This window comes from Crocodylus porosus, unplaced genomic scaffold (assembly GCF_001723895.1).
Source record: "Crocodylus porosus isolate Cpor-Errol unplaced genomic scaffold, CroPor_comp1, whole genome shotgun sequence".
NCBI classification, from domain to species: domain Eukaryota; kingdom Metazoa; phylum Chordata; order Crocodylia; family Crocodylidae; genus Crocodylus; species Crocodylus porosus.
The window spans coordinates 45107023-45134582 of record NW_017728948.1 but is presented as its reverse complement, the minus strand read 5'-3'; the positions used below and the strand labels follow the sequence as shown (position 1 = coordinate 45134582).

At 43.1% G+C, this 27560-nt stretch overlaps 1 protein-coding gene across 2 annotated transcripts; it reads left to right on the top strand.

Moving 5' to 3' along the window:
* Window positions 1-6: 6 nt before the first annotated feature.
* On the top strand, window positions 7-27560 carry UGDH (UDP-glucose 6-dehydrogenase). Of its 2 annotated transcripts, XM_019553169.1 has the most exons (12): window positions 7-105; window positions 2553-2721; window positions 6237-6338; window positions 8527-8727; window positions 8828-9025; window positions 9318-9465; window positions 14923-15017; window positions 19598-19728; window positions 20854-20987; window positions 22239-22330; window positions 22419-22529; window positions 26305-27560. In XM_019553169.1, exons 2-12 carry the CDS (start codon window positions 2560-2562, stop codon window positions 26413-26415), a joined length of 1485 nt encoding a protein of 494 aa, XP_019408714.1. In that variant the 5' UTR covers window positions 7-105; window positions 2553-2559; the 3' UTR covers window positions 26416-27560. The 2 variants fall into 2 exon arrangements, with proteins under 2 accessions (XP_019408714.1, XP_019408715.1); XM_019553170.1 differs by lacking the exons at window positions 7-105; window positions 2553-2721; window positions 6237-6338 and adding an exon at window positions 7145-7251.

The window sequence follows — 27560 nt, the reverse complement described above, 5'->3', positions numbered from 1 at the left end:
CGCCCGCCCGGGCCGGCGCGTCGCCCCCTCAAGCAGCGGTCCTTAAATAAGGGCAGCGCAGGCCCGCGCCCAGTTTGGAGGCCTGCTTCGCGTCCGACCTCCGCGGTGAGTAGCAAAGGCGGCAGGAACGACCTGGGGCCGCAGAGAATCCTCCGAGCAGCGCCCGCGGCCCCGGCCCTGCTTCGCTCCTCGTCCCGGGCCCGCGGCCCGTGGCTGCGCGGGGCGGGAGGGCGCAGAGCCGGACCCTCCCCCCTGGCTGAGGCCTCTCCCTCCCTTCGCCCTTAGGTAGTTGTTTAGAGAGTAAGGGCTTTAGGGGCCCAGTTCTGCCCCTCAGCGGCGGCAGGGGCCTACTTCAGCCCCTCCGGATGTAGGGGGTGTCCAAACGCACGTGTGATACGAAGCGCTTTGGCCTGTGTCGAGGGAACAGATAAAGGAGCTGCTGAAGAAAAGGGAGCTACGTGTGAGCAATTTCTCAGAATCATCAGGTCTGGCTTGATAACTACTTGGGGCTTGCTGGTCCCTGCTGATGGTAACTTCATCATCACCTACAACACACCTGCCGCACCATGGTGTGTGAAGCTGTTTTGCTCAGCGGCCACAGCTGGCCGGGGCTATGCTGCCAGCCCGAGTCCAGGCTGCTCACAGAAGGCAGACGGAGGCTGCAAGCAGCTGCCAGGTTCTCTGGAGCCCTGGCTGGCCTCATTGCTGGCCAGCTGGTGCATGCATGCCTTGGGGCAATGGCAGGGTAGGGGCCAGGGCTGCACTGGCCCAGCAGAGATTGAGCCCCTTGGCTCCTCCACTCTGGCACACCAACATTTTACAAGTTGAGGTTGAGGGTTTTTTGGCACTCCCCAAAAACTTTACTGACCCATGGCCTACAGCTTAGACTAAACCTTGTCACTTCTTGGTAGGGCTGGCTTGATAATTATTTGGTGTGATGTGAAACCTTGAAACCTGTAAATAGAACTTAGTATCAGGGTTTGCGCCTAGATGTGGCTGACTGCTTCCTTCCCTTGCCAGTTCCCTTGCTGAGAGGGTGCTTGGAGGGCTTCCAGGCATGCTGAGAATCATTACTGAATAGCTAGCAATGATCTTAATGCCATTTAAACTACTCTCTACTCAGTTGTAAATTATTTATCAAGCAACAGATTAGGTTAGCACTTCAGAAGAGCCAGCATCTCTAGTTCTTCCATTAGAATGGGAATGATTTGTACAGTTAAGTCAGATGATGAACAGCATGTTAAAGTGGCCAGCTTAAGCACTTCTCTGTTGATATGTGTATTTTTTTCCCATTACAAAGGTGCTAATTTAGTGTGTCCCATGTTTGTAAACTTTAAAATATGTCCCCACACTAGTTAATTTCAATAGACTATTTATAGGCAAAAGTTTGTCCAACTGGCGGCATGCTGGGAGAATTTGTTTTATGGGGTAGGGGGTGTTTGGGTTGTTTTTGGTTTTGTTTTTTGGCGGGGGGGGGGGGGGTTGGGGTGGCTTTGTAAAGTGTGGGTTCACTTATTTGTTTGCTTTTCATAGAAATAGAAAATCAGGGTTGGAAGAGCCCTCGGGAAGTCATCTAGTCTAACCCCTTGCTTAAAGCAAGACCATCCCCCAACTACATCATCCCAGCCAAGGCTGTCTAGCCAGGTTTTGAAAATCTCCAAGCATGGAGGTTCCACCACCTCTCTGGGTAACCTGTTCCAGTGCTTTACTCCCCTCCTCATGAGAAAATTCTCCCTAATATCTAACCTAAACTTCCCTTACTGCAATTTGAGACCATTGCTCCTTTTTCTGTCATCTGCCACCCCTAAGAGCAGTTTAACTCCATCCTCTTTGGCATTGTCCTTCAGGTAGTTGAAGATGTCTATTAAATCCCCCCTCATTTAGGCTGAATAAGAGAAGACTAAGCCCAGTTCCTCAGCCTCTCCTCATAAGTTACATGTCCCAGACCCCTAACCAGTCTTGTTGCCCTCTGCTGGACTCTCCAATTTGTCTACATCCTTTCTGTAGTGGGAGCTTAAAATTGGACTCAACGTGTGCATCTATACATGCCTCTGATGCTGTTGTTACTGCACCATCTTTTAGACAGCACAGTAACAACAGTGCCATAGCGGCATGTGTAGACTGTGACCAATTGGAAGTACTAAAAGATGGTGCAGTAACAGTCCTCTGCACCGTACACAGTTATTTTTAGGCACTATGTTGCCATAGCGATGCATTGTAACAGGAGTGCATCACTATGGTGACATAACTGTGCCATTGTGGGTTTTGTCCCCAGATGCTACGTCACATAGCCTGTTGCTACGGTGATGTGTAGCATCACTTGTAGACGCACCCAGTACTTCAGATGTGTCCTTACAGTACTCCTCACCAGTGCCGAATAGAGAATAATAGCTTTCCTCCATCTGGTGGCAGTGTTCCTACTAATGCAGCCCAGTATGCCTTTAGCCCCTTTTGCAACAAAGGCACACTCTTGGCTCATTCCACTTATTTTTACTATTTGAGTGACTGTTAATTATCATGTGTCTCTCTTTTTACCTTCCTTTCCTCTCCAGAGCAACCATGGTTGCAGTCAAGAAAATCTGCTGTATTGGTGCTGGTTATGTCGGTGGGCCGACATGTAGTGTCATTGCGCAGATGTGCCCTAAAATAAAGGTTACGGTTGTGGATGTCAATGAAGCTAGAATCAATGCCTGGAACTCTGATAGGCTTCCAATTTATGAGGTAAATTTGTGTTTAATGCAACTTTTTTTTTCCTTCATATTATATTGAATTTGCTTCCTTTCACATGGGGGGTGGCCCTGAGCCCATGTTTGACTCTTAATGAGTGTTCTAGGACCATGGCAGGACTATGTGCATCCTTCAGAAACCTTGTTCTTGCACTGACTGCATGCTAATAGTATGCCATAAACCAGGCTTTCAAATGACCACTGGCCACTTGGTGCTGTCAGGTGCTGGAAAATTTTTGTAAAGATAGTCTTGTGCAGCTTAGTCGAGTAAATTATAAGTCATGGCGCTTTTGGGTCTCTACAGTTTTGACTGGCCAGGGGACCTGATTGTGACCAGGTTAGCCATGTGTTACCACGCAAATAGAACTTGTACCTTACAAATAGTATGGAGTCTCCCTGTGTCCTCAAACTACTGTGCTTTTGGCTCTGTCCACACCATAAAGTTTAAAAACGTTCTAAGTCTGAAACATGTTGCAACTGTATCCTTGATTCTGTTATAATGTGGATGTAGTGGCTAACTATTTCCCTTTTCTAAGCTATTCTAAATGGTTGGAAAGTTTGAAAAGTGTGATATACATTGTCATAAGTGATTTTAGTAGCGTACCCAGAAATTAGGGACATCACAGAGCCAATTCTGTCACTTAGTCACAATGGGTAGTACTGAATTTAGAAGAAGTTCTGTTATTGACTTGAGATACTGCTGCCTTACTCCCTGTTAATCCTGTGTTATAGCTTGTGAGGATCTAGTGTTTCTGGAAGTCTTTTTGTCAGAATTACATCCATTCCCTGTGAAGAAGGATTCTGTTTGACCTGATCAAGGCACTCAGATATGCTAAGAGATTTTAACTTCCTGATTGTGATGTGTGAAGGCTGCTGTCTTTTGGGAAACACATCTGCATGAACAGATCTGACACCTGTTGTTTATGCTGTGGGAGAACTCTTATTTCCCAAAATTAAAAAAAAAAAGCATAAAAATACTGATTTTTATTATTAATCTTGTTGCTAGATACTTTTCACTATTTTGGTCATTTAAAAGTAGCTCTGTTTTTCATGCTTTAATTTACATATAACAAAACTATTATAAAAAAACTTATTCCAGATCTAATTGCCTATCTTTTCTGTTTTGATAATTAAATAAATGTCAGTTCTTACTTAACTCTCAAAAATAATTCATGCCGTCTCATGCTACCTGATAGTATTATGTATTTATACTAATATGTCCTTAGGACTTCTTAACCCTTCACATATTCTTTTTAATGAATGCCTGAGCCAATAAAATAGAAGCTTGTTTTCTATGTTGTTTGCCTATGCCAAGGACAGGACAAAGTTAGTTTGTTAACTTTGTTTAGAAATCAAGACCACAGCATTTCCTCTTAGTTTTTAAAACTTGGTTAAAGTTTAATGAAAGATAAAGCTTACAACGTTCAGATTAGCAAACAAAAGCTGAGTGCAGATTTTAACATGGCTGAACAAATATTTTATTTTATATTAATACTTAATCCATTTGAACAAGCTAAAACGGCTTGTCTTGTATATACGAGCACCACTTGTGGTTCTCAGCATGATGACTGCTGCTCTCAAAGAATGTTTCAAAACTGCCAGGAATGTGTTCAGACAGTTGCAGGATTGTTGGTTGTAGCCAGGTTGGTCTAAGGACATAAGGAGGCAAGGTTTTTTGTGTAAATATGATTATCTTTTATTAGATTAAGAACACACCAGCAGACTCTCCCTATGCCTGATGAAGGGTGTTTGTGCCCGAAAGCTTGCAAATAACCCTTTTCCCCCCCAACTATTTAGTTGGTCTAACAAAAAATACCACATACCCAAAGAACCTTCCCTGCCTTGAGACCGTTGCAGTTTTTCACCCTCAGCACTTTCTGCTTCTTTGCCCCTTTTCTAGATTGGAAGATGCAAGCTGATTCTTTGGCTTTTATAGCACAGATCTTTGTATCTGAACCCTAGAAAAATCACAGCTGGAATGTTCATAATCTGGTGGTGATGTTTGTCTGAAACTCTGGTTTTGTAATAGTGATTTCCTAATTGAGTTGTTTGTTGTTTTTTAATTTTGCTTAGGTTAGATATCTACTAAAGGGCGAGACGGCAAAAAAGTCTTACCTAGGTATAGTGCTGCCAAACTGAACCTTTAGTTGGCAGTTACTCAAAATATCTTGTGTCATTCTTTTGATAGTGAAGTAGTTTATTGTAATCTGAGAATACATAGTGGTTTTTTTGGGTTTTTTTACAAGGTGGAGATTTTCAGAGCAGTGGCTTACATTTGGTGATGAAAGTTGCTTTTTACTTTTTTTTTTTTTTTTGTAGGGCATTCTAATCTCAAGTTTGTCTAGAAGAGGTGTTCTAGGTAGTCTTATACAGGTGGTCCTTGGACTTACGACACAATTGGTTTCTGAAAACCGTGTCTTAAGTTGAAACATTGCAACTCGGAACAGATTTTTCCCATAGGAAGCGAACAGTGTTATAAATGGGGGATTGGTTCCAAGGCCTGGTGCCCTGTTTTCACCAAAAATAACCCAGAATTTTGTACTTGATCAATTATAGATGAGTAATATAGCTACATTTAATGTATTTATATTGTAAATGACAATCATATTGATTTGGAAGGACTTCTTTGAGGTGACTTTGCTGGACTTTTTGAAGGGTTCTCGGTTGGATTCTTCTCGGGAGTCTTGGCTGCAGGTTTTTCTGGAGTCTTGGCTGCTTTCTTCAAGAAAGTGTCCAAGGAAGTTTGGACAGATGTTCTCCAGGGAGATGGGTGACACAGCAACTTGTTTGCTGTCATGGCATCAGATCAGATCAAGCATTGTGAAGTTGAAACTGATGTCAAAAAGTTGAAACAGGGTGTCAATTTAGAAATGTTGTAAGTCGAGGATTGCCTGTATTGAGAGAGGGGGTTGAGTGAGGTGTTCCAACATAGTATGTTTATGAAGAACATGTTCCATCTAAGTTTGATTCAGTTCCTCCAAATGTTTACTTTACTACTACAAAGGGATTGTGTTTTGTTTAATCACTTCTAACAATGGCATTAGGGTGTTTTTGGGGGGGGTGTATTTTGCATGTCCAGGGCCCAAGCTTTGGATGGCAGATGTGGTCCCACTGGGAGTTGGAAAGGGTTGAAAGGATGATTTCCACTTATCTCTGCTTTGTAAGTGTTTCTTGCATGGGAGAGGACTATATTTTTTGTCAGAAAATAAACTTGTGAATTCATACAAGTTTTAAATTTTGATCCAACAGATATTGCCAGCTCAATCAAAAGCCAAGCAGTTCTTTCCCTTTCCCTCCTAAGAAAAGCCTTGTTTTACCTGATGGCAGTTTGCCAGTTTTTGGTACAGCCTTTGCTGCTATTTTGACTTCATAGACTCATATATGCTAGGGTCAGAAGGGACCTCAACACGTCGTTGAGTCCTACCCCCTGCCTAGGCAAGAAAGAGTGCTGAGTTCAGATGACCCCAGCCAGATGCCTATCCAGCCTTCTCTAACGCTTTGTTTCTCCAGCCAGGGCTAAAAGAAGTAGTAGAGTCTTGTCGAGGACGGAATCTCTTCTTTTCCACTGGTATTGATGATGCCATTAGAGAAGCTGATCTGGTATTTATTTCTGTAAGTGATTTTCTTTGTACTTGAATATTTGTTGTGACTACCAAATTGCTTTGATTAAATTGGGAAGGTGAAGGAGCTTCACTTTGCTATGTACCCTTTGCCTTGGTTCAATAAGTGATGGGGTAGGTTTCATGAGAAATACCACTGACTTTTTATGATCCTAAAAGGATTTAATGGAGTACATGTGCTTGACTTGTGGTGTCAGTAAGATTTTTTTTGGACCCGCAGAGGGGCCCCTTGCCTATTATTTATCTTTCTTTGTCTGTAAAAGACTTGATGCACTCTGTTTGACATTCAGTAAGTTTATATAACATGTATCATATTTGCTGGAATCTAGGGCCACTTTAAATTTTAAGATGACCACCTCCTCAATAATTGGAGTCTAGACATTTCTCTTAATTGTTCATGCCTAGACATTAATTTTTGGAGGGTTGACTTTTTAAATTTGTCCCCACTCCCCACTGCTGCAGCAGGGCAAGGAGTGGCAGGGGGATGGATAGTGGGGAGGAAGTGGTGGGGAATAGAGTGGCCTGATCTCTGCACCTTGCCACTGGCTCTTCTTCCCTGCCCCTAGTGCTGGTGGGTTCCCTGCAGTGCCTGTGCCCCCTGCTGCCTGGCTCCTGCTTGTTCCCCTTGTCACTTGCCTTCTCCTGCCCATGTCACCCATGCCTGTACTCTGTCTGCCCACCCCACAGTGCTTGTACCCCCTGGTATCTGGTGGCCTGTCACCTCCCCCACTACTTGCCCCTGCTCCTTCCTGCTTCCCCCTGCTCCCCTGCAGCAGCTGTTGTAGTGGTGGGAGCCTTGCCTTGAGCTGCTGCTGCTGCTTCATGGCATCAGTCTGAGGCATAATGTATTCCATCCTCCTTGCCACTTGCTGGAGCCATGTCCCAGCCAGAGCTGTGACTGTAAAGTAAGCAGGGGTGGTACTGAGGAGAGGAAAGGCTCAGGGTGAGGTTTGGAATTGGAGCTGCGGATGCTCCCGCCTCCTCCCTTCCCTTGTACTCAGATCTAAGACAAGGTGGGGAGTGGGGGCTTTTTTTTAACCATGTTGAATAGATAAGGGGAGACCTGTTTTGGATATGAGTAAATACAGTTTTTGACACCTCACTGAGTGATGCCTCAGTCTTGGAATGAGTTTTGTTAGTACTGTTTTTACAGTTCAGTGTTTTGCTAAGGTTGACAGGACTTGAGCAAGAATGAGTCTGCATTAGCAGATTATATTGTAGGATTGGGCCTATTATAATACCTCCCATATGTACAGATCCTTGATTTTATTTAGTACTTCTAAAATCCAGTGGAGTGGAGGAAGTGTCAGGATTTTAGCTCTGATAGCATCCTGGAGTTCCTAATGTTTCAGGCTTTGAGGTTTGTTAGGGAGACAGCTCTGTGCACAGCTACACACTGGAAGATCGTATGTTGAACTCTACACCTAATAAAGCTGCATAATTAATTCAGATGGGGTTCAGACCAGTAATTAGTTTCTTCAGGTGCTCTTTTTGATAAGCCGTCTGCATACAGCTGTACTTCCTTTTTTCTCTTGTAGATTTTTGTGTGAATTCTAATATTAATGCTGTATAGCTACTGGACCAATTATTGGATGACAGCCGTTAATTCAGCCCATAGACTGCCAGCAGGGTTCCTACACTTCAGCTGCTTATTTTTAATTTTTGTTGTTGCTTTCAATCTGTAATGAAAAGGACCAACTATAGTGGTACATGCCTTAGATTGACTTTATTTTAACCTACTTGTACCCAGTAATTTTCAGCTCTAACTGGTCTGCACTTACCTTCTACTTTTAGGTGATAACCTCCCTGGTAACTAATACCAGAAGAATCATGAAAATAAAGGGGATATAACTCTTTCCATTTCCCAGAACCTGAAATGGGGAGGAGACCAGGGGGGCGAGCAGTTCTAGCTCTCACATAAAGATTTGGCTCCATAGAAGCCTGTAAAGCTACTGTGAATGGCTCTTGTGCACACTCTGTTTGAATATAGCTCAATGAGAAGTCCTAATGAGTAGTTGGCAGGCCTGATCTGGTGTAAGGTTACTGGATGAATCGGTGAAACAGAAGTTTGCTTACTTTTGGGAAGCAATCTCATTTATTCAGGAGTTCACAGGTCTTAAGAACTTTATTCTTCTGGTTTTTATTTTCTTTCCTCCCCTTTCCCATCTATTTCTATCTAGGTTAATACTCCAACAAAGACTTATGGAATGGGAAAAGGTCGAGCAGCCGACCTGAAGTACATTGAAGCATGTGCTAGACGGATTGTACAGCACTCAAATGGTTATAAAATTGTCACTGAGAAAAGCACAGTCCCAGTACGTGCAGCAGAGAGTATTCGTCGGATATTTGATGCCAATACAAAACCAAATTTGAATTTGCAGGTAAAAATACAAGTCTAGAACTTGTGGACTGATTTTAGTTTTCATCCATTCTGTATGTCTGTTGTATTTTACTTGGAACTGGATTTTCTTCTCTTTGCAGGTATTGTCCAACCCAGAATTCCTAGCAGAAGGAACAGCTATACGGGACCTCAAGAATCCAGATAGAGTGCTGATTGGTGGAGATGAGACTGAAGAAGGACAGAAAGCAGTCCATGCTCTGTGTGCTGTATATGAGCATTGGGTGCCTAAGGAGAGAATCATCACAACCAACACGTGGTCATCAGAGCTTTCTAAACTAGTTAGTGTCACTCAGAATAGTCAAACACAAAATATCAGCATTTATGATGTAAGGAATCCAAAACACTAGTTAAACATTAAAATATCTCATGGTGTCTGTTTTGCTTACAACTCACTGAGTCCTTATGTAACAGAAGATTACCCAAAAAGGAATTGATTACATGTATATGTGCATGTGTGCACATGTGAAAAGGTGGTAACATCCAATCAACAAATATTAGAGACACTAAACTAGTCCTTTCTCTTGTCTGTAGGCCAATGAAAGGTTATCAGTATGTCTTCTTTATTTACAGGCAGCTAACGCTTTCCTTGCCCAGAGAATCAGCAGCATTAACTCGATCAGTGCTTTGTGTGAAGCTACAGGAGCAGATGTTGAAGAAGTAGCAAGAGCCATTGGAATGGACCAAAGGATTGGAAATAAGTTTCTGAAGGCCAGCGTTGGTAAGTGGAAAAATGTCTTCCTTTCCTTTTTAAACCTCTGGTATCCTAGTGCTTAGGGTTGGAAGGGACCTGAACAGATCATCAGGTCCAACTCCCTACCCTGGGCAGGAATGTGTGCCAGGTCATATCGCCGCAGCCAAATATCTGTCTAGCTTCCTCTTGAAGACCCCAAAGGTAAGAGAGAGTACCACCTCACTTGGGAACCCATTTCAGAGCCCGGCAGCCCTAACTGTAAAGAACTGTCTCCTGATGTCCAGCCTGAACCTCTTCTTTAACAATTTGTGGCTGTTATTCCTAGTAAACCTGGGTAGTGCCTGGGGGAACATTGTCCCCCAGTTCTCGCTGGTTCCCCCCCCCAGTGAGTTTGTAAATGGCCACCAGATCCCCTCTCAGCCTTCTCTTGTGGAGGCTAAATAGGTTCAGGCCCTTTTAGCCTCTTTTCGTAGGGTCTGACCCACTGCCCCTTGACCATGCGAGTGGCCCTCCTCTGGACCCTCTCAATGCTAGCCACGTCCCTCTTGAAGTGTGGTGCCCAGAACTGGATGCAGTACTCCAATTGCGGCCTGACCAGTGCTGCATAGTGGGGACAGATCACCTCCCTGGACCTGCTTGTCATGCATCTGTAGATGCACAATAAGGTGCAGTTAGCCTTACTGACCAGTTCCTCACATTGGTGGCTTATGTTCATCCTGGAGTCAACAATGTGTTGACCAGAAGGACGTTCCCCAGTCTATAGGTGTGTTGCTGGTTCCTTCTCCCTAGATGCACCGTGCACTTGTCTGCATTGAATTCCATCCTATTCTCATCCACCCACCCCTATAATTGGTCTAGATCTAGCTGGATTCTGTCCCTCCCCTCCAGTGTGCCCACCTTGCCTCACCATCTTGGTGTCATCAGTGAATTTGGACAGCATGCATTCCACACCCACATCCAGATCTCTGATAAAGATGTTGAACAGTACAGGCCACAGGACCAAGCCCTGGGGGACTCCACTGTGAACATCCCTCCAGGTTGAAAATGACCTGTCCACCACCACCACTCTCTGAGTGTGACCATCTAGGCAATTTGCCACCCATCTGACTGTAGGCATCAATGCTGCAGTCACCAAGGTTTTTGTTTTTCTTTTGTTTTTTAAGAAAATGTGGTGGGAAACTGTCAAAGGCCTTCTTGAAGTCCAGGAAGACTACATCCACCCTGACACCCTTGTCCAGGGACTTTGACCTGATCGTAAAAAGAAACTAGGTTAGTCAGGCAGGACCTGCCCTCAATGAACCCATGTTGGTTGCCCCTGAGCATTACCTCCCCTGCTAGGCCCTTGCAGATGTGCTCCTTGATAATTTTCTCAAAGGTCTTCCCAAGGACTGAGGTAAGACTGACTGGCCTGTAACTGCCGGGGACCTCCTTTCTCTCCTCCTTGTAAATGGGGACCACATTGGCCCTTTTCCAATCCTCTGGTACCTGGCCTGTGCCCCATGAGTGCTCATAGAGCTGTGCCAGGGGCCCGGCTATGACCCCTGCCAATTCCCTCAGCACCTTTGGGTGAAGAGGATCTGGATCTGCTGATTTAAACACGTCCAGCCCCTTCAAAACTTCCATAATTGGGTCGTCCTTGATCCTAGGCATGGTGGTGCCTCCCCAGGTTCATCTGCAGTTCTTGTGGGGGAGATATCCCAGTCCCTGTTCAGGAATATGGAGGCAAAGAATTTGTTAAAGAGGTCAGCGTTTTCATTTGCTGCAATCGCCAAATTGCCAAATCTATCCTGTAAGGGACCCACATTACCCGGTCCCTTTTTTACTTCCTATGTATTTGAAAAAGGACTTTTTATTGTCTTTTAATTCTGGTCGTTAGCCGTAGCTCCATCTCTGCCTTGGCCTTCCTAACAGCCTACCTGCAGTCCTGAGCAACGGAGGTGTAAACCTCCTTGGTGATAGCCCCTTGCTTCCACTGTTTGTATGCCTCATTTTTTTGCCCTCAGGCATCCGTGGATGCCTTTGCCAAGCCATGGGGGCTTCTTAGCACTCCTGGCCCTCTTGGTCCACATTGGGACTTACTTCCTTTGAGCTTGGGGGATCATCTTGAGGATCAACCACCCATCTTGGACTCCCATCTCAGCGAAGCTCCAAGACCCCAATGCCTCTCCTACTAACCTTCTTAGTTTACAGAAGTCTACCCTCCCAGAAGTTGAGGACTTCAGTGCAAGCGCAAACCCCACCCCCCCTGCTTTTCCCTGCTCTCTCACCTGTACAGCCTGTAGCCCTCGATGCCCACTGCCTAGTCTTGGGTAGAATGCCACCAGGTCTCTGTGAGCCCTACTAGGTCTGGGTTTTTGCTAACTAGCAGGAGGGTGAGTTCCTCCTGCTTATTCCTCATGCTTCGAGCATTTGTGTAGAGGCAGTTGAGGCCTTCTGTAGGTGCCCGTGCCGCCCCCTTTCTGCTAAGTCTGCCTTGGCCCCTGTCACTTACCTGGGTACTACCTGTGCGCATCACCTGGCTTGATGGCGAAGTGTCCTCATGTGCATCCCTGTGCCCAGGTGAACGTAGTTTCAAGCTCACCGTACAAGATCAGCCAGCCTGTAAGAAAAAAACACACTTTACCTTTTGGGGAGAGACGAAGTCTGTTCTGCCCGAGCATGTCTTCTGTGCAGAAATGAGGGTGATGGTCCAAGAACCCAAGGCCCGGCTGGTAACACCAGCTCTGAAGCCCCCGGTTGACCTTGCTGATGCATGTCTTGTGGCGCCATCCATGTCTGCTTCCTGGAAGGACAAAAGAAAAAAACACCTGTGCCCCTGTCTCCTTGAGCTTTGCCCCTAGAGCCTTGTAGTGTCTCATGATGCGGTCCAGGTTGCCCCGACCACATCATTCGTTCCCACATGGATGAGGACCATAGGGCAAAGATCAGAGGGTCAGATGAGGTCCAGTATCATCTCCGTAATGTCCTGAATCCGAGCTTCGGGCAGGCAACAAACCTTATGTGCCACGGGGTTAGAGTGACAGATGGGCCCCTCTGTTCCTCTCAGGATGGAATCGCCGATGATGAGGATCCGCTGTTTCTTCCTTTTGGTGTTCCGATAGCTCTTGGCCTGTGCCATGCTTGGAGTGGCATCAGTTCCCTTGGAGCCATCCTCTCCTACCTCCTTCACAGCTGCCAGGGCCTCATACCTGTTCCCCAGGTGTACCTGGGGAGCTGACACTAAGGTAGCATGAGTAGCCCTGGCTCTGGAGGTGACCATCTGCCACACCTTTGTATAATCAGCATAATAGCTCAACTGGTAACACTTAGATGTGCATTGGTATTCTACAGTAATTGTCCAAAGTAAAAGACCTAGTGTGGAACACAGGGGGTGGGGGGGGAGAAATCTGTAGTTTTCTTCCCCCCAAGGAGGTAAAGAAATAAGTTTTGTTTTGGATTCACTTCAGATGGACATGGTCTAGGTCAAGGACATTGAGAGCCTATTAGGATAAAAAAGGGTTTTAGCTTCGTCACTCTTGGAGCGATGGCTTTCAAACTTTTTTTTTTTTTCTTTTTTGTCACATACCTCTGTACTTGCAAAATATTGCTGCCTTTATCCCTACCCCCTGATGCATCTGCATGGGTTCCTTGGAAGTCTCTCCTGGGTCTGGTATTGTTTAATTAATCTCTGTTAATGATCTGGATGATGGAACCAAGTGCATGCTTAGCAAATTTGCAGATGATACCAAGTTGGATGGAGTTACAGACACTCTGAAGGGGTAGGCTTGGGATACAGAATGACTTGGATAGACTGGATAAAAGGTCTGTAATCAATCGGGTGAGATTCAACAAGGAGAAGTACAAAATCCTGTACTTGAGATGGAATAATTGCATGCCCAAATACTGACTGGGGAATGACTGGCTAGGTTACAGTACTGCATAGAAAGACCTGGGAATTGCAGTGGACCATAAGATGAATACGAGACAAGTGTGCTGTTGTTGCGAAAAAGCTCAACAGCATACCAGGTTGGAGTAACTGGCATGTCACTTGCAAGTAAAGGGAAGTAATTATTCCACTGTGTGAGACCTCGTCTACAATACTGTCCAGGTTTGGGCTCCAGACTTCAAGAAAAATGTGGACAGATTTGGAGAGAATCCAGCAGAGAGTAACAAAAATAAGGGGTCTGGAATGCATGACTTTCCTCAAAAGTCTGAAAAATGTAGGGTTGTTTAAACTGGAAAAGAGGACTGAGGAGGGCATTTAACAACAGTCTTCAAATACCTGAAGGACAATTATAAGGGGGATGCAGATGGCCTTTTCTCTGTGGCCATAGGGGGCAGGACTACAAGCAAATGGACTCCAGCTGCAGCAGAGAAATTTTAGATTGGAGATTAGCAAGAATTTTCTGAGTAAGGGGGTGGTCAAGCATTGGAACAAGCTATCTAGAGAAGTCATGGAATCTGCATCCCTAGAAACTTCCAAGAGCAGGTTGAACAGGCATTTGGCTGGGATAGCTTACTCAGATGATCCTCTTTTGAGCAGGGGCTAAACTAGAATGATCTCTTGAGGTCCCTTCCAGCCCTCCTTTCCAATGATTCCATGTTCACTGATATTAATATGTGGCGTTGCCACTACTTGGCATGCACTGACTGATCAGAAACTCCAGTACCATTATTAAAACTTAATCCTTGGCAGAACACTCCAGACCCCAGTTTTAAAATAACTGCTCTAGAGTATGCCCTAGTGGCTGGCTGAGGGGTAGTTTTCAGGTCAAGGTAAGATATCTTCCTTCTTGCTTGCAGAGTGAGTTCTGTAGTTCAGTTTTTAGTACTGGAGAATGAAATATGATGGGGAAACTTATCTTGGTGGGTATTCTATAGTTTGGTTTGGACAGGACTGATCTCAATGGGACAGACTTCGGCAAAAACTTCTTGAAGACTGTCCATTAGTTAAGTTTCTGGGGAGGAGATTAAACCCTATCCAGAGAGCTACAGTTTGCGCAGTAAAGAGAATGCTATATTTTAAATTTTAATTTTGCCAAACTTGTTGTTTGCATTAATCTGAAGAGAGAGAGGTAGCAAATTCAATGTAACATTCATTAGGATAATGGAGCACCCACAGCACAAAGACCTGCCATGCTTTGAGGAGTTGGGAGGTTTAGGATCATGTCACTCATCTCATGGCCCTTAATCAGCTACTGTATTCTTTTTTTGGTTTCTGTCTATGATGACAACCATCTTGAGCTCTATCTTTAAATCTGGCCTTCGTAGTAGTCTTTTAAGGAACTCTCTTTCTTTCTTCTGTCAAGGGTGATGGGAAAACTTCTGTTGACTTCATTAAGGTTTTGGAAGATGCTTAAAAGCTTAACTCATTAAGGGAATGGCAGGAGGTTCCTGGAAAACTTGTTCGTGACAACTTGGCTGGAAGCTGTTGAAAACAGTGTTGGTTAGTAGAGTAATCCTTTACTGATGAAGGTCATGGAATAATCATATTCTTTCTTTCAGGATTTGGTGGTAGCTGTTTTCAGAAGGATGTCCTGAATTTAGTTTATCTTTGTGAGGCATTGAACTTACCTGAAGTAGCTCGTTATTGGCAGCAGGTATGAATTAATAGAATGTAAAGACTGACCAATCAGGCTGTATCATTGCCCCTTCTCTAATTTAAATGATACTTCTCTAATGCTAATTCTGCTCTGGTCTGTAGCAAGCAATCATTTATCTTTCAGTTTCATTGGAGTTGAAAATGAAATGTACACTAAACTATAAAGGTAATATAGGGGGAACAGGACTTAATATCTCTGCTTTATATTGAGGCACAGAGGAATTAAGGGCCAGATCAAATAAAAGGCATATGTGGTCTACAAATTAAGAGTTGCAGTAACCAGATGCTTAAAATATAGGTTTTGTGCTAGATTGCTAGATCAAGCAGTATGCCCACTTAAATCTGAGATGGTGCCTGCTTTCATACATAACAAACATCTGCCCAAGAACTTGGGGGGTTGGGTTTTAGATGCTCAATCTGAGGGGATTCAGACCCATATCTCCTGCCTCCCAGGAGAGAGCCCTATCCATAAGGCTACAATTGCATGGGCCAACCTTTTTAGCAGGTGTGCTACAGATTACCCCTGTATCCCCTGTAGGTGTGTCTGCAAGAGATATATGTACTGCAGTGCTGCCTGATTAGCTTGGCAGTAAAGTCTCAGCATCTACACATGTGGCCCTATTAGGCCATAGGAAACTAATTAACTCTGCTGCAGGGTAGTGCTTGTACATACAAGTACAGTCCTGTGGTGGCATTCTTTAGTGCACAGCAACATGTGTGGTAACTGACAGGGATGGCTAGACCTGCACTGGAGCACCCTTGTGCCCCAAGCCCCTCCATAGCACACTGAGCTGAATTGAAGCAGCCCTGTGCCAGCAGGCTGACCTCCAGGTCTCCCTGCCAGCTGGGGCTGCTCCAGCCCAGCTCAACATGCTACAGTCCCAGGTAGCATGAAGACACAGTGCCTAGCAGCAGTAAACTCTGGTACAGTATGCACTAGCACTTATTTGTCAGCGTTAATTTGATGTGTAGACAAACACAGAAAGTGCCATTCTGATTTCTTTCCTCTGCTCAGTCTGCTGCTCTTGATCTTTTTCCTTTTTTTTTTTTTTCCTTCCTTCCCTGTGCTCCTCTCTGTCCTGCTATCCCTTTAGAACTGAAGCACTGCTCTGCTTAGTTTCTATTCATGATTAAGCATAAGTGGAAGCTAGGTACTTAGCTGCTCAGTCTGAGGTAGCTCTGGGCATGCCCAGAAGGCTGAATTGCAAGCACCCAAGGAACTGTCTTTGTTAAAAGGAATTAGGGATACAGAACATATCTTTTTTTAAATTGTAGACTTGTATTTGACCAAGTCCAAGGCTTGAGGTGTTTGAGTGCCTTTCCCAGATTTGCACAGGAAATCTGTGCGCTGCAGATCTGAGAATGCAACTTCTGCCTTGCTAGTCCCATACTTGTTCTTAACCACAGGATGATCGGGTGTGCATAGACCAGGAGTTATAAGGGCAAATTATTTGAATGCACTTATAATTGACAATATTGCTAGAGAAAACCAACATAGCAGCTTGGGGGGGCAGAATGCCCCCCCAGGTATCTTTGCTACAGCAAGTGAAGCCAAGACACAGAAGTGAGGCAGCCCTGTGTCCAGTAGTATATGGAGGGGCGAGGGGTCAAGCAGAGTGCCATTCTTCCACCCCTCACAGGATTTTTGCCATGGAAAGCAGCTCTTTGCCCAATAGCGTACCTGGCAGGGTGAGTGAACAAAGTACCAAGTACAGCCACCAGGGAACATGTTGCAGGGCTACTACTGATGTGTGGCATTTGGCTACAACAGTCCTGTGGCATGGGATTCCTGAGGCTACCTCTGCTGTCTTATTTGCCCCCTCTTTACCCTCCCCCGCACCGTATGCTACTGGGCAAGGAGTTGTGCCTCCCATAGCATCATTCTGCTTGACCCCTCTGTCCATGCACTACCGGATGGGGGCTGGGGCACATGTCTTATGAGGAGAGACTGAAGGAATGGATTTTATGTACTCTGGGGAAGAGAAGACTGGGGTGTGGTGGTTTAAAAGCAGCCTTTCACTACCTGGAGGGTGGTTTGAAAGAGGATGAAGCTAAACTGTTCTCAGTGGTGGCAGATGACAGAACAAGGAGCAATGATCTCAAGTTCTGCAGCAAGGGAAATTTAGGTTAGTTATTAGAAATAACTTTCTCTCTAGGAGGGTAGTAAAGCACTGGAATAGGTTACCTGGAGGGGTTGTGGAGGCTTTTAAGATGTGGCTAGAAAAAAGCCTTGGCTGGGATCTAGTTGGGGATGGTCTTGTTTTGAGCAGGGGGTTGGATTAGGTCACCTCCTAAGGTCCCTTCTAAACCTAATTGTCTAGGATTCTGTGGTACTGGGCACAGGGCTTGCTCTGTTGAGGACTTGTGAAGCAGTGGGTGCATTCTGGTGTTCCCTATAAATTGGCAAGTGCCCAGAGTCCTGCCTCCACCTTCCTTCTCACCTCCACTCCTATTACTTTACTGAGTGTTCACTTTTGTTATTAACAGTAGCTGGGTGCACAGGGATTATTTTTCTGCATGATCAAAACTCAGTCTTGTTGCTGTGCAGTGTCCTCTGTAATGAAGGCATTGTTTTGTCTTTAGCCTGAGTGCATGGAACTGCAGGAGCTAATCGCATTAGCAGAATGATTTTAATATGATGAATAACGGTGAATATTTTTATTCAATCTAACATCCTGTTAAGATGAAAGGGACAAATTTTACACTTGATATTTCAGCTTCTCAGGCTCTGAGTGCAAGAAGCTAATCAAATTATGGTTTGAGTCTCTTGACAACCTGAAAAGCTAAAAACATCTTTTTCCCTTCCGTTTGGGCCCCCTTCTCCCCCCCCCCCCCCCAAAAAAAAAAAAAAAAAAGTAGAAAGAGAAGCTTGGAGAGCTGAATTACTGCAAGTTGAAGGTGTTAGTTAAAAGCAGCTTGGAGTCCTATTTTGGTTTAGAGGTCGGATTGCACAGTGAGTTGTATAGTTCAAATATCTTTGTTTAGAAAAAGATATTGTTAAATCCAGTGCAGATATACTGGGATAAAGGTGTGTTGTGTATTGGTTTACCTTAAATCTCTTCTTAACCAGTTTAATATAACCAAATTAAGCTGTTTTTAAATCAGATTAAGTGTTTGTGTAGGTGGTTGCATAGGTGGTTTTATTAAACCAGTACAAGTTTGTGCATAGACAGGGTTTTGGAATCTGAGAAAAATAATGAAGTCTATAATAGAACCTTTAAAATCCTTACCACTTGAGGCCACTTCTGTCTGTAAATACATTTTTCCCCAGAACTTTTTGACTTGCTTTTTTTTGTCTCCCCAACTGATGTCTCTCCCTTAATGTATGAAATATAATCGATGACTTGGTTCACTCACCAAAACTCAAATCAATACAAGTTACATTAGGTTGCTGATGACATCTATTTTCTGCACAGTTTATACCTGAAGTAAATCAGACACCCCTGTTCACACTGCTCCAGATCTGTGACTTCCTTGTTGAAGTAAGACCCTGTTCAAGTTTATGGTTGGATTGCCTGCTTTATTTGATCCTTTCTGAACTCTGAATGCAGACTCTGAGAGAACTTGTTCTTCTTTCTTTATCATTGGAGGCAAGCAATCCTGAATGAATCCCCATACTTTTTAAGAGACCAAAGGACAAAAGGTATGATGGGGAGGAGTGAAGGCAGTTGTGCAACAGGCATGTAGACTGTAACCTAGTTAAGTCTTCAAAGCTGTTCTCGGACCCACTTTTTATGTAAAGTATGTTGTTAGTATTGGAACTCAAGCCAGTCTCTGTGTACTGACATGTATTTCAGTATTCATGAAACTGACATAGCTCTCAGACACTTTTAGCATCAACTAGAAGTACTATGTATGTACAGAGCAAAGTATACAGCTTACTCTCACCTGGGGGTGAGATGCCCTTGATTTTTTTGATTTTTAAAGTTCCCAGAACTATACTGTTCCAAAGAGGATTATTTAATACTTTAGGTGCTTTTTAATGTTTCTGTTTATTTTGTTTTAAGGAAATATTTGAAGAGATAACAAAGCAAGACTGCATTTAAAAAAAATTAAATATAAGAATGCATTATGATCTAGGGGGAGCCTAGATCATAAAAGACTAGATGCATAACAGCTACAGCGTAGCGTTTAAAGTTTAAGCGAAGAAGTTTGTACCTTTTTTTTTTTTTAAACATCTTCAGTGGAACTTTTGCCAATGAGGACAGAATGTGTCTCTTGGTGGTTTCTTTGAATACAAAATCAGTTGTGGGATGTGGGAGGAGGAGAAGCCCACAGTTGTATATAGTCCAGATGAAACCTTTTTCTCGGCTCCTGTAGTAAACTAGGAGGATTGATCCTTCAGTTACTAGTAAGTTACTTAGTAAAAATATTCTTTTTTTAATGTGTTAATATTAAAATCTGCATTCCTGTCTAGTTTGGCTTTAACCTGCCCCTAATCAGGAGCAGAGTCTTGGTAAATACAGCCTACTCCTACCCTTGAGTATTTATTAGCCTCTAGTATTTATTGGAAATGATACATTTCTTCTGTCAAAAGTAATTTTAACTTTACTACCACCACCTCTTGCCTAATTCCAGGTAATAGACATGAATGACTATCAGAGACGACGATTTGCTTCCCATATCATTGACAGTTTGTTTAACACTGTCACTGACAAGAAGATTGCTATTTTAGGATTTGCATTTAAAAAAGACACGGGAGACACAAGGTAACGAGATTCATCAGTCTTGTTAACAGTACTTACCTATCATTGGCTCCATCGACATTGCAAAAACAGTTGTTAAACAATTATTTCAATTGTATGCATGGAAAAGGACAACAAATAAATTACCTGTTATATCTGAACTAGTTTATTCTGGGTTGAATGCCTGAGGCCAAATTGTTTTTTTTTTAAAGCAGATTTCTAGAAAGCTTTGCAGATGTGTCTAGAGCACAGATAATACAATGGTGAAGACCCACAAGTACTATACTTACGTTGACAGAAAACCCACTGAACTGAGTGAAAGCAAATTAATATAAAACATGCAGATACTTTCTCTGCCCCTTTAGCTGGAAACATTAACATAGCCTACACCTTAGCATTAATTTCCATAAGAGGCTTAGCCACTACCATGGCTCTCCAGCTATAGTCAGGATTATCCATGCCTCCAAGAGAAAGCTTGGATGTTTATCTTGCTGGGATCCTATGACCCCTGCTGACTTCCTGTGACCTGGGGCAGGGGGCTGGACTTGATGATCTTCTGAGGTCCCTTCCAACCCTAATATCTATGAAATCCGTCAACAAATTCCCTTTTAATGTAAGAGGCATTCCCATTGCATCTAGTGCTTGCTTGGAGCCAAGTGGGTGTCCTTGCTGGAATGAATCATCGATAACTATTCTAATACATAATCCTGAGATTTTAGTATCTGTTTGATGTGACTCGGCAGAAGAGTCCTGCATGATCAAACAGGTCTTGCAATCTGTGACTATCTAGCACAGCTTGGCCTTGTTCACACAACTTACCTGAACTGTGTTCTTGGTACAGTCTAAATATGATGTAAACAGTGTTTAAGGTATGTCTTACAAATTTATCCTTTAAACTCTGTAATGGGGATTTTTTTTTGTCTGGCAACTAGAAACTAATGTTGGGGTGTTTTTTTATTTGTTGGGGGTTTTTTAACTTCTGAAACCACATTTTTCTAATGTTGCTTTTTTGCTGCAATGTGATAATCAATGCAAAACCTGTTCAAAAGCTCTAAGAGCATACAACTGAAAGTGTTCGTATATGCCTTTATCGAAAATAAACCCAAACATTTGTAAGGCTCATTAATTGGTTCATTTATTTCCTTTTAGAGAGTCTTCCAGTATCTACATCAGCAAGTATCTAATGGATGAAGGAGCAAAACTCCATATATATGATCCTAAAGTGCCAAGGGAACAAATCATCCTGGATCTCTCGCATCCAGGCGTCTCGGAAGATGACCAAGGTAAGAGAGTTTTGCTTTTCATAACTTCTTGCTTCGTGGATGTTACCAGAATGAATCTGATGTTTTTAGGGTGCATATAGACTTGCAGCAAGGCTGCTCTGATACTCTGTAATTACTGCCTGTTGGAGCAGACTTGATTAGAGTAATGATCATGCTCCAGCAGATTCCAGCATCACATGCATCAGCATCCCTGCTCTAAAAAATGGTGGCTGGGTGCTTTCTAACTAAAGCCCGAACAAGCTTTAAAGTGCCCTTTCTGCCATTTTTCAGTGCGGAGGTGCACACGCACGTCTATAAATATCCCTAGAAATTGGTTTTAGCTGGCCCATGGTATGTTCTGGTTTAACCCAACAAAGCAGAGAACTGATTTTCTTTAAAATAGTGTTGAGATTTTTTTTTTTTTTTTTTTAGTTGGCCACTCTTCGTAGTTGCTAAAGTGCTTGCATATTTGCATATTTCTGTGCTAATCTGTTCATTGTCATTTGCCAAAAGATTAACTTTTAAAGCTGTGCAGAGTTCTGTCTTACTTCCTCACCCTCTTAATCAAAAGGAAGGAAAAGGATCTTGGGATAAGAGACTTTGTTTTTCTATCAACTTCTCTTACGTGGTATCTATTTAGTCTGGATAATCCTGCCCAGAAAAAATTTGCTACAGTTCCCTTGAACCTCCCTGGCTAACGAGAGAGGCATAGTAAATGTCAATAACTTGACTTAATAGCTGTGGGAGGGGTCACATTATAAAATCTGTAGAGCTACAGTGGTTGTTTTCTAGGATATATTTTTAGGCTTATTTATATTTTTAAATTACTTTATTTGAAGTATAGGAGACAAATACATTTATAAAATAAGGATTCATAATACAACCACCACAATTTGCTGTCGGCTTTTATTAGCCAGGTAAAGTGTGAGGTTTTGAACTTGCTCTGGTTTTAGCTTGATCAGGCCTACCCTACATGTATTCTAGCATAGGTAGGCAGTCAGAAACATAAGATACAGTTTTTGTTTCCAGCATAGCTGTGCCAACAAAGCCCATAGTGTACCCATAGGTGTACCTCTGCACTGGCAGAAGTCCAGTTTTACTTATTTTGTGCAAGGAGGTAGCAAGGTGCTGGAATAAGCTATATGCAGTCTTGCTGGCCTAATTTATGTTCACACTAGGAGAGGCTTGCTGATGTGTTGTATTTATACAGCCATGCTGTGAAGCACTCCTATTGAACACATGGCATTTTCTCACTTTCTTCCTTGTTTACAGTGTCTCGGTTGGTCACTATTAGTAAAGATCCATATGAAGCCTGTGATGGAGCTCATGCCATTGTGATCTGCACTGAGTGGGACATGTTCAAGGTAAAACTGCAAGCTTTAAAGTAAAATGTGACACCGGGGGGGGGCGGGATTCTGACATTTTCATGGAGTATCTGTGGTGCCTCTACAGGAGCTGAATTATGAGCGCATTCACAAAAAGATGCTGAAGCCATCTTTCATCTTTGATGGTAGAAGAGTTCTTGATGATCTTCATAATGAGCTACAAGTCATTGGCTTCCAGGTAATGAGCATTTTTTTTCTTTTTCATAGATTTCATAAACGTTAGGGCTGGAAGGGACCTTGAAGATCATCAAGTCCAGCCCCCTGCCCCAGGGGCAGGAAGGTCAGCTAGGGTCAAAGGATCCCAGCAAGATAAGCATCCAAGCATTTCTTGAATGCGTCTAGAGTAGGTGTCTCCACCACTTCTGGAGGGAGTCTATTCCAGGTCTTGAGGACTCGGACCATAAAGAAATTTTTTCTTATGTCTTGTAGGAGTTTGAGTGTTGATCCTTGTTTTTTCTTGGGGCACTCTGATGAACAGATGTTCTCCCAGATCCTGATGTACATCCCTTATGTACTGATAAGCAGCCACCAGCTCCCCCGTGAGTCTGTGCTTTTCTGGACTGAAGAGTCCCTTGGCGCTTAGCCTCTCTTCATAAGGCCTATTCTCTTGCTGTGTGATCATGGGTGTGGCTCTCCTCTGGACTCTCTCAAGCTTCTTGAAATCCTTCTTGAATTGCGGAGCCCAGAATTGGATGTAGTACTCCAGCCATTGCCTTACCAAGGCTGAGTACAGTGGGAGGATGACATCTTGAGATTTACTTAAGAAGCATCTATAGATGCAAGCCAAGGTTTTGTTTGCTTTACCAGCTGTGACATTGCATTGGTGGCTCGTGTTCATCTTGTGGTCAATCACGACCCGCAAGTCTCTTTCAGCAGCAGTGCTAGCAAGCGTAGCACTACCGAGTCTATAAATATGCTGTGGTTTGCTTCTCCTTCCCCCACGAGGTGGAGTACCTTACATTTTTTGGTATTGAACATAATCAGGTTTGTGTCTGCCCACTTACTAAGTTTATCCAAGTCAGCCTGGATCGCTGGCCTATCCTCAGGTGTGGATGCTATGCCCCAAAGTTTAGTGTTATCAGCAAACTTGGCCAGTGCATTTTTAACACCAATATCCACATAACTGGTAAAGATGTTAAAGAGAACCAGTCCAAGGACAGAGTGCTGGGGGACACCACTGGTCATGGAGCGCCATAATGATTCACTTCCATCAACTACGACTCTCTGGGTCCGACCTCGAAGCCAGTTTCCCAGCTATTGGACTATGGTGTAGCTGATGCCACAGTTGGCCAGTTTTTCCAGGAGGAGATCATGGGACATCCAGATCAAAGGCTTTGTTAAAATCCAAGTATACGATGTCAATTTCTTCTCCCTTGTCCAGGTGATATGTTACCTGGTCATAGAAGATGAAATTGGTCAGGCAAGACCTACCCGCAACAAACCCATGCTAGCTGTCCCTCAGGATGTTGCCATCAGCCAGCTTATCAAAAAGGGTTTCTTTTGATAATTTTTTCCAGAATCTTACAGGGGATTGAGGTCAAGCTGATGGGCCTGTAATTCGCAGGATCTGCTTTCCGCCCTTTCTTGAAGTTGGGTACCACATTGGCCTTCTTCCAGTCTTCAAGTACTTCACCTGAGTGCCTTGAGGTTTTTTGTTTTTTGTTTTGTTTTGAGTATTTTTGCCAATGGTTGGGCTCTGACACCTGCCAGCTCCTTTGAGTACCCTAGGGTGTAATCTGTCAGGACTAGCTGACTTGAAAGTGTCCAACCTCTCAAGGTGTTCTTTTACTGGATCAACACCAATGTTACGTATAAATACACCCTCACCCTGGTCGTCCCATGTCCAGCTAGGCAAAGCTGTCCCATTGGACTGATTAAAAGACCAACGCAAAGTACCTATTAAGCAGGTTGGCCTTTTCCTGGGTGTCAGTTATCAGCTGTCCTGTTTGGTTCAGCAGGGGTCCAGTGTTACCCTTGCTTTTTTTCTGACTCCCTATATATCCAAAAAAGGACTTTTTTTTTGTTATCTTTGATATGTGAAGCCAGATGGAGGTTGGTTGCTGCCTTGGCTTTCCTGATTCACTCCCTGCAGGTACAGACCAGTGCTGAGTACTTCTCCTTGGTTATTATTCCAGCCTTCCATCCTTTATAAGTCTCTCTCTTGAGGCATAGGAGATCCTCAGGTTCCCTGCTGAGCTCAGTCTCTTATTGAGAGAGATGCTTGAGGTCAAGAAAAATCTTATTAAGGTTGCTCATTTCTTACAGCTTGTTAACTGATGTTCTGTTAGAATCCAAGTTACATCACGATATTCCTTCTTCATACAGTAACATCAATAAATCTGTTTTTCAGATATGCCTAACACTTCTGGCAGGAACAGAATGATTTGTTGAGTTGCTACATCTGAGTGACTAACCTACACAAGAATATATTTTCTTCAGTACTCGCATTTGAATCTGAACTAAACAGAAGTCCAATTAAATGAATGTTTTCCTCAGTAGACCTCAAACTCTATAAACCAAGCTTTATAAGCTGAAATCAGTTTTCTGAACAGCTTAGCTTCTGTGAGTGCCCCAATGCAGTTAGCTGGCTAACTAGGTGGCCAGTGCAATTATCCATCATTTGAGGTCTCTAGCATGTCACTATTTGGTCCTTTGTCACATGTCTTACATTAATTTAATTATATGATGGGATCTGTAGGAGTTTTACTTTGGATCCCCCAAATTGTGCCTTGCTATACCTGCATGATGGGTAATGCAATATTTGGGATCCAGGATAAAACTCTTTGGATCCCATTGCGCATCTGCTGATCTGGAGCCCCAGATCAGAGACCTGATCCCCAGTCCCAGTCTTCATTCATCCCCAGACCTTCAATTGTAGTATCAGGAACCAATCCCAGAAGCCCTGCTTCCCACAGCACCATTTCATCTTGCTGGCTTCTGGACCTTTAGATCGGTTTCCCAATACTGGGTTTTTAATGAGGGGAGGCGGGGGGTGGAACACAGCTGTCCCAAACATGGGGCTGCCTCTGCAACTGGGACACAGCTGCCCCATATAGTTCTGCATTCTCAGGTATTGGGAACTTTCAAGGGTATACCTGTAACTCAGACCTGGGAATTCAGTGTTGCTACTTGGGAGAACAGGGGGTGCCAGATTCCCAGCCTAGGAATGCTTCTGCTGGTGGCAGCCCTTTCCTGGTTGCTGCAGAGAGAAACCAGGACAGGACTGCCTGCAAACCTCCTGATGGGTAACTGCTGTTGGGGGGAGGTACTGTCAGGGAGCTTGATGCTTTCTATCCCTTGGAATAGGGCAGGGAGAGCTGAGTATATACCACATGCTCAATATAAAGCAGAATACAAACTAGCCAGAGTTTAACCAGTAACCTCTTTCTGGGTGGCTTGCCACTTTTTTTCCCCACAATAACTTGCTTGTATGTGTGGCTGTTACAATTTATTGCATGATTTAATTTTTTAAGCAAACAAGTCTTCCAGGGGCCTTGAGGAATAAACCATTCTTTGTATGTGCACAGTTGTAGTTTTATTTTGAAAGTTTAGGCAACAGACCAGATCTCAGTCGAGACGGGAGGTAGATCTTTACTCATTCAATGCCTGGGTCTTTTAATTGTTTTGCTGGTGAGCTGAATTCGCTGGGCCTGTTTTTTCTACTTGCTTCTACTAGGTTAGACTGGGAGTAGCTGAAGCCAGTGTAGCTAGACAGACAGAAATGAAAGAAAGATCAGGCTCATTATGTGGAAATGGCAATACCTGGTTTGTGCATAGAAACTTCCCATATAATTTTGTTTGACTAGTTGAAACAAACTGGATTCTCTTAGCTTTGTAGTAATGTTAAAATAAATAAGCTAGGGTTTTTTTTGGTTTTTTTTGTTTTTTCAAACAGAAGTTTAATATAGCATACTTTGTCATGCTAACCTGCCAAATATGATTTCGTCTTTCAGATTGAAACAATTGGGAAGAAAATTTCAGCAAAAAGAATTCCTTTTGCTCCTTCATGTGAAATTCCAAAGTTCAGTCTTCAGGACCCACCTGTCAAAAAACCCAGAGTATAATGTTTTTTGACAGAGACTCTGTGGACCTCCCCTTTAAACTAAACCATTCTGATTTTTGTAGTTTAATTTAAAAAAAAAAAAAAAGATTTTACACTAGACATGATGGTAACTGTGGTACATGTGAATCCACAATCTATTTTTAATCTCTATTTTTTATAATATGTAACTCAGTTATTGAAGATGGTACAATCCTAAGCAGTTTTAGTAATCAATCATGTTTTTCTGAAAATTAACCTGTCTGCTTTTAGAAATGTTCAGAAGGTGCACTTTACATTTTACAGATTATGCAAAGGACGAGGAGTGAACAGAATCGTTCTCTTCTTCCTTCTACCCAGTAAAGGTGGTCAATCATTTCATTGGTCTTGATTATGATAATCTGACTCAGATGAATATTGTCATTTTGGTCAATTAACAAACTTCCGCTGAAGTCAGCGTACAAACCCAAAATTACTTTAATTGAAGTTGGGTCAGGTATTTCAATGAAATAGAGACCTGATTTTTAACAATGAGGCTGAGATCAACTGGGATTTTTGGGCTCAAATGCAATATGTATGTTTTTTATAGTGTTAGGGAGCCAGATCCTTGTTTGTTCTTTGAGTTGTAACAAAAGTCTGTTTAAACCTGCCATGTCATTACTGATTGCCTAATTATCTTGGCTTCATCATGTATACAATGCATTATCCATTTTTAATTGTAAATTATGGATTTAGACTTCTTCCGACAAGATACAGTGGTACTATCTCATTGCTTTACCAGGGGAGCAGTTTTTTTTCCTTTTCCCTCCTGCTTCAAGCATTGGATTTAAGAATTGTTTTCAGTAAAATCCTCCTCCTTCATTATATTTAACCAACATAAGTCTAAATGAAAAAGTTTAAACCTGAGTGAAGCAAATGGTGACAAGGAGCAGGATGATTGCTGGTTCTCTTCTCTCTCCTGCTGCCATACTTGAACTAGAAGAAGACCTTCCACTTCTGCATCTACCTGAATTCTCTTGATCTTGAAGTATTTGAAACCATAAAGCAATCAGCTTGCTACCTCATTTTGATTACCAGGCTTAACTCCATGTGTGCTGTTGATACTTGTTTCTACTTGTTACTTTGTCCTAGTGGACCAGAACTATTAAATGCTTTTCTAGTCAAAAAGTT

Excerpts from the sequence above, each read along its gene's own strand:
- UGDH (XM_019553169.1), top strand. The coding sequence starts at position 2,560 with ATGGTTGCAGTCAAGAAAATCTGCTGTATTGGTGCTGGTTATGTCGGT. Across the intron at positions 19,729-20,853 it reads AAAGACACGGGAGACACAAG|AGAGTCTTCCAGTATCTACA; the intron begins GTAACGAGATTC and ends ATTTCCTTTTAG. Across the intron at positions 20,988-22,238 it reads CGTCTCGGAAGATGACCAAG|TGTCTCGGTTGGTCACTATT; the intron begins GTAAGAGAGTTT and ends CCTTGTTTACAG.